The 6,098-nt window shown below is 56.0% G+C and overlaps 1 protein-coding gene across 1 annotated transcript in view; it reads left to right on the forward strand.

Moving 5' to 3' along the window:
* Positions 1–6,098, forward strand: part of LCK (LCK proto-oncogene, Src family tyrosine kinase) — a 37,393-nt gene that overhangs the window by 17,021 nt on the left and 14,274 nt on the right. Inside the window, 9 exon segments of the mRNA XM_011974048.1 lie at positions 3,504–3,613; positions 3,832–3,913; positions 4,088–4,178; positions 4,409–4,507; positions 4,654–4,757; positions 4,973–5,038; positions 5,041–5,121; positions 5,404–5,556; positions 5,674–5,853. Coding sequence (XP_011829438.1) covers positions 3,509–3,613; positions 3,832–3,913; positions 4,088–4,178; positions 4,409–4,507; positions 4,654–4,757; positions 4,973–5,038; positions 5,041–5,121; positions 5,404–5,556; positions 5,674–5,853 — 961 coding nt within the window. The 5' untranslated portion in view covers positions 3,504–3,508.

Below are 6,098 nucleotides of genomic sequence, written 5' to 3' on the forward strand. Positions count from 1 at the left end.
TGGAGTGCAGTGGCACAATCATAGCTCATCGCACTCTTGAGCTCCTGGGCTCAAGTGATCTTTTGCCTCAGCCTCCCGAGTAGCTGGAAGTACAGGCATGCACCACCACACCTGGTTAATTTTTTGATTTTTTTCTAGAGATGAGGTCTCACTATGTTGCCCAGGCTAGTCCGGAACTTCTGAGTTTGAATGATCCTACTGCCTCAGTCTCCCAAAGTGCTGGGATTACAGATGTGAGCCACCACGCCCAGCCAGCAACTCCAGGTTTGCTCTACTCCAAATAGGTTGTGTGACTTTAAGCATACCTCTGTGGGCCTCAGTTTGCTCATCTAAAATCAGAGGTTTAGCCAGGTATAGCAGCTCATGCCTGTAATCCCAGCACTTTGGGAGGCCAAGGAGGAAGGATCACTTGAGGCCAGGAGTTTGAGACCAGTCCGGGCAACATAGCAATACCCCCATCTCTAGAACAAACAAAAAATCACCTGGGCTCAGTGGTGCCAGCTACCCAGGAGGCTGAGGTTAGAGGATCACTTGAGCCCAGGAGTTTGAGTTTTCAGTGAGTTAGGATTGGGTCATTGCACTGCAGTCAGGGCAAAAGAGTGAGACATTATCTCAAAAATAGATCAACAAATAGTAAAATTGGAGATTAGGCTTGCTGGTTTCTAAGACCTTTGCAGATGGGAGACTCTGTGCATTAACACTCCACGTTCCAGTTGACATTTATTAACTAATTTTGGGTGCTGGAGGCTTTCAGACGAATAAACTACAGTTTCTGCTCTTGATGAACCCCCACTCTCATCAAAGGTATGGGAGAGGAAGTGGGACCCTGGGGTGACACTTGAATCAGTAATCGTGGAACTCTGTGCCTAAGTTGATTATTGAGGTCTGAATAGGATGTTGCAAGAGACTGGGGTGAGAGGGAAGCAAAGACCTTTGGGAAGTCTTCACAGACTAGGTGATATTTAGGCTAGGTGCCTGTAATCCCAGCACTTTGGGAGGCTGAGGCAGGAGGATTGCTTGAGGCCAGGAGTTCAAGACCAGCCTGGCCAACATGGTGAAACCCTGCCTCTACTAAAATTACAAGTTAGCCAAGCATGATGGTGCATGCCTGTGATCCCAGCTATCAGGAGGCTGAGGGAGGAGAATTGTTTGAACCTGGAAGGTAGAGGTTGCAGGAAAAAAAAAAAAAAAAGGGTAATATTTGAACTGAGCCTTGAAGGTTGAGTTAGAATTCAGCACATGGACAAAAGAGAGCATGCCGACTGGGTTCAGTGGTGCATGCCTATAATCCTAGCATTTTGGGAGGCCAATGCAGGAGGATTGCTTGAGCCCAGGAGTTCGAGACCAGACTGGGCAACATAGTAAGACCTCATCTCTACAAAAAAATAATCAGCTGGGCATGATGGTGTGCACCTTTAGTCTTAGCTGCTGGGGAGGTTGAGGTGGGAAGACTGCTTGAGCCCAGGGCGTCTAAGGGGATTGCACGACTGCACTTCAGCCTGGGCAAGGAAGGGGGACCCTGTCTCGAGAGAGAGAGAGAGAGAGAGAGAGAGAAAGAGAGAGAGAGAGAGGGCACATTTCACAGCAGAGGGATCCACAAGTACAAAGGCATTAAGTAAGAAAATAGCGGCCGGGTGCGGTGGCTCAAGCCTGTAATCCCAGCACTTCGGGAAGCTGAGACGGGCGGATCACGAGGTCAGGAGATTGAGAACATCCTGGCTAACACGGTGAAACCCCGTCTCTACTAAAAAATACAAAAAACTAGCCGGGCGAGGTGGCGGGCGCCTGTAGTCCCAGCTACTCGGGAGGCTGAGGCAGGAGAATGGTGTGAACCCAGGAGGCGGAGCTTGCAGTGAGCTGAGATCCGGCCACTGCACTCCAGCCTGGGCGACACAGTGAGACTCCGTCTCCAAAAAAAAAAAAGAAAAAAAAAGAAAATAGCATGGGGTGTCTGGGAAAGGCAAGAATAGTTCAGAACACAGGCTGTGTGTGGAGGTGTGTGTGGGGGTGCCTGTGTGTGGGTGTGTTTGTGTGTGTGAGTGTGGGTGTGTGGGGATATGTATGGAGGAGATGCCTGTGCGTGTGTGTGAGTGTATGTGGGGGTGAGTGTGTGGGTGTGTGCATGGGTGTGGGTATGTGGAGGTGCCTGTGTGTGTGTATGAATGTGTGTGTGTGGGGGTCATGTGTGTGGGTGTGGGTGCCTGTGTGTCTGTGTGTGTGTATGTGGGTGTGTTTGTGGGTGTGACTGTGTGGGTGTGTGGATGAGTGTGTGTGTTTGTGGGTGTGGGTGCCTGTGTGTGTGGGGAATATGTGTAGAGTGTGTGTGTGAATGTGTGTGTGTGAGGGTGGGTGCCTGTGTGTGGGGGGGTCACTTTTGGGGGGGTGAGAGTATGTGTTTATTGAGTGTGAGTGTAGGTGCCTGTGTGTGGGAGGATGAGTCTGTGTGTGAGTGTGGGGGGGTACCTGTGAGGGGTGAGTGTGTGTGTATGTGAAAGTGTGTGTGGATGCCTCTGTGGAGGTGGGATGGGGGTGCCTCTGTGTGTGTGTGTGTAGGGTGTGTGTATATATAGGGTGTGTGTGAGTGTGTGTGTGTGTGTGAGAGAGTGTGTGTGTAGCAGAATGGACTGCGAAGGTGGATTTGATCTTGAAGTTCTGGAATGCACGGTACATCAAACTTCATTTGAGGACAGCGCTTTCCAAGCGCTCTGAGGAGCAGCCCTAGACAAGGAGGAGCTGCAGGGACTCCGGGGGCTTCAAAGTGAGGGCCCCATTCTGCTTCAGACAAAACAGGCCCACATTTATCGCTTTATCTATGGAGTTCTGCTTGATTTCATCAGACAAAAAATTTCCAGTGCTAACACAGGCAAATAAGCGACAAAAAAAAGTTATGGCCAACAGACTGACTGGAGGGTTTTCTGCTGGGGAGAAGCACGCCCGTGTTTGAAGGAACCCTGTGAGGTGACTGTGGGGCTGTGTGAGAGGAACAGCGGGGTCCTGATGGTGGACTTAGGGAGCAGAAGCCTCTTTCTCAGCCTCCTCAGCTAGACAGGGGAATTATAATAGTAGGTGGGGCGTGCACACCTCTCCAGTAGGGGAGGGTCTGATAAGTCAGGTCTCCCCCAGGCTTGGGAAAGTGTGTGTCATCTCTAGGAGGTGGTCCTCCCAACACAGGGTGCCGGCAGAGGGAGAGGGAGGGGGCAGAGGCAGGAAGTGGGTAACTAGACTAACAAAGGTGCCTGTGGCGGTTTGCCCATCCCAGGTGGGAGGGTGGGGCTAGAGCTCAGGGGCCGTGTGTGAATTTACTTGCAGCCTGAGGGCTCAGAGGGAGCAACGGTTTGGAGCTGGGACCCCCTCTTTTAGCTTTTCTGTGGCTGGTGAATGGAGATCCCAGGATCTCACAATCTCAGGTACTTTTGGAACTTTCCAGGGCAAGGCCCCATGATGTCTGATGTTGGGGAGCAGATCTTGGGGGAGCCCCTTCAGCCCCCTCTCCATTCCCTCAGGGACCATGGGCTGTGGCTGCAGCTCACACCCGGAAGATGACTGGATGGAAAACATCGATGTGTGTGAGAACTGCCATTATCCCATAGTCCCACTGGATGGCAAGGGCACGGTAAGAGGCGAGACAGGGGCCTTGGTGAGGGAGCTGGGTAGAGCATGCAACCCAGGAGAAAGAAATGACTCCCCTAAGATCACACAGCAAGTAGCTGGTAGACTCAGGGATAACACCCAACCAGGCTGGAGAGACTGAGAGCAGGGCAGGGGGGAAGGGGGCCAGAGTCTAACCCAGTCTTCTGCTTTCTGACCCCACCCTCATCCCCTACTCCACAGCTGCTCATCAGAAATGGCTCTGAGGTGCGGGACCCACTGGTCACCTACGAAGGCTCCAATCCGCCGGCCTCCCCACTGCAAGGTGACCCCAGGCAGCAGGGCCTGAAAGACAAGGCCTGCCGATCCGTGGCTGTTGGCTTCCACCTCACCCCCACCTACTCTCTCCCCGGTCCTGCCTTCCTTGTCCCCCGCCCTGTAACTCCAGGCTTTCTGCCCATCCCAGCCCGGTTCTCCCTGATGCCCCTTGTTTTTACAGACAACCTGGTTATCGCCCTGCACAGCTATGAGCCCTCTCACGACGGAGACCTGGGCTTTGAGAAGGGGGAGCAGCTCCGCATCCTGGAGCAGTGAGTCCCTCTCCACCTTGCTCTGGCGGAGCCCGTGAGGGAGCGCGATCTCCGGGACCGCAGCCCTCCTGAGGCCACCGGTTGGGGTGGCCGCCCTTGGGACAAAATTCAAGGCTCAGGACTGCTGAGCCAGGGTTCGGCGAGGCTGGCTTAAGGGGTGGAGGGGTCTTTGAGGGAGGGTCTCAGGTCGACGGCTGAGCTAGCCACACTGATCCGCCTCCGTGGCGCAGGAGCGGCGAGTGGTGGAAGGCGCAGTCCCTGACCACAGGCCAGGAAGGCTTCATCCCCTTCAATTTTGTGGCCAAGGCGAACAGCCTGGAGCCCGAACCGTAAGTGGGGACCCGTCGTGGGGGTGGGTGGGAGCAGATCTAGGGATCCTGGAGCAGGGAGTAGGCCTGGGGTGGCTGGCGGTGAAGGCTTGAGGGCCACGGAGGAAGATCCGACGACAGCCTTCGTTCGCTTCCGCCCTGCACAGCTGGTTCTTCAAGAACCTGAGCCGCAAGGACGCGGAGCGGCAGCTCCTGGCGCCCGGGAACACTCACGGCTCCTTCCTCATCCGGGAGAGCGAGAGCACCGCGGGTGAGCGGGCAGTGGTCTCGACCGGGCGCGGGGGTGCCGCAGGGTGTGCCCGAGGTGGGGGCGCGGGATGAGCCCGAGGGGGGCGCGGGGTGAGTCCGAGGGGGAGCGCAGGGTGAGCCTGAGGTGGGGACGCGGGGTGAGCCTGAGGGGGGCGCGGTGGCGGGCCAGACTCACTGCGTTCTTTAGTCCCTTTGTCCATCCATTCATTCATTCAGGATCGTTTTCACTGTCGGTCCGGGACTTCGACCAGAACCAGGGAGAGGTGGTGAAACATTACAAAATCCGAATCTGGACAACGGTGGCTTCTACATCTCCCCCCGAATCACTTTTCCTGGCCTGCATGAACTGGTCCGCCATTACACCAGTGAGCCCGGCAGGACCCCTCCTCCGTGCCCTATCAGCCTATCTCCCCTCAGTCCCCCTCGGGTGTCCCCCATCCATCTTTCAACGCCCTCCTCCATTCCCCGCAGTGGGTGAGGTGTGGAACTTGACCCTACGGACCCAAGTGTTTGGGTGTGAGCCCGGCAGGCCCCACACCCCCCTGCTAGTCCACTTCACCTAGATAGGAGCTTGGAGAAGTAGGGGAAGTGGTGTCAATACGAGGCCTGCCATATTGACAGTCTTCACCCCTCCCTTGTCCTCGCAGATGCTTCAGATGGGCTGTGCACACGGCTGAGCCGCCCCTGCCAGACCCAGAAGCCCCAGAAGCCGTGGTGGGAGGACGAGTGGGAGGTTCCCAGGGAGACGCTGAAGCTGGTGGAGCGGCTGGGGGCTGGACAGTTCGGGGAGGTGTGGATGGGTGAGTGTGGCCTCCAGGACTGCCCGGCAAGAGGGGAACGGGAGGGGATGCTGAGGTGGTGAGAGTCCCAGGACAACTGCCTGGCGACTCTCCCACTCCTTCCCTTCCCCGATCCAGGGTACTACAACGGGCACACAAAAGTGGCAGTGAAGAGCTTGAAGCAGGGTAGCATGTCCCCGGACGCCTTCCTGGCCGAGGCCAACCTCATGAAGCAGCTGCAACACCAGCGGCTGGTTCGGCTCTACGCTGTGGTCACCCAGGAGCCCATCTACATCATCACTGAATACATGGAGAATGGTGGGTGCCGCCCGAGTCGGCTGCCGAGGGACACTGCTCTCCCCGCTGTCCCTGCCGGAGGGTGAAAGTACACCTTTTTTTCTGGCCCAAAGCTCAAGCAAGGAGGGTTTATTGAACTTTCCTGGCCCCTAAAGACTCACCTCCAGCTGGGCGCGGTGGCTCAGGCCTGTAATCCCAGCACTTTGGGAGGCTGAGGCCAGCAGATCACGAGGTCAGGAGTTCGAGACCAGCCTGACCAACATGGT

The sequence above is a fragment of the Mandrillus leucophaeus genome, unplaced genomic scaffold, assembly GCF_000951045.1.
Source record: "Mandrillus leucophaeus isolate KB7577 unplaced genomic scaffold, Mleu.le_1.0 Scaffold141, whole genome shotgun sequence".
NCBI lineage: Eukaryota > Metazoa > Chordata > Mammalia > Primates > Cercopithecidae > Mandrillus > Mandrillus leucophaeus.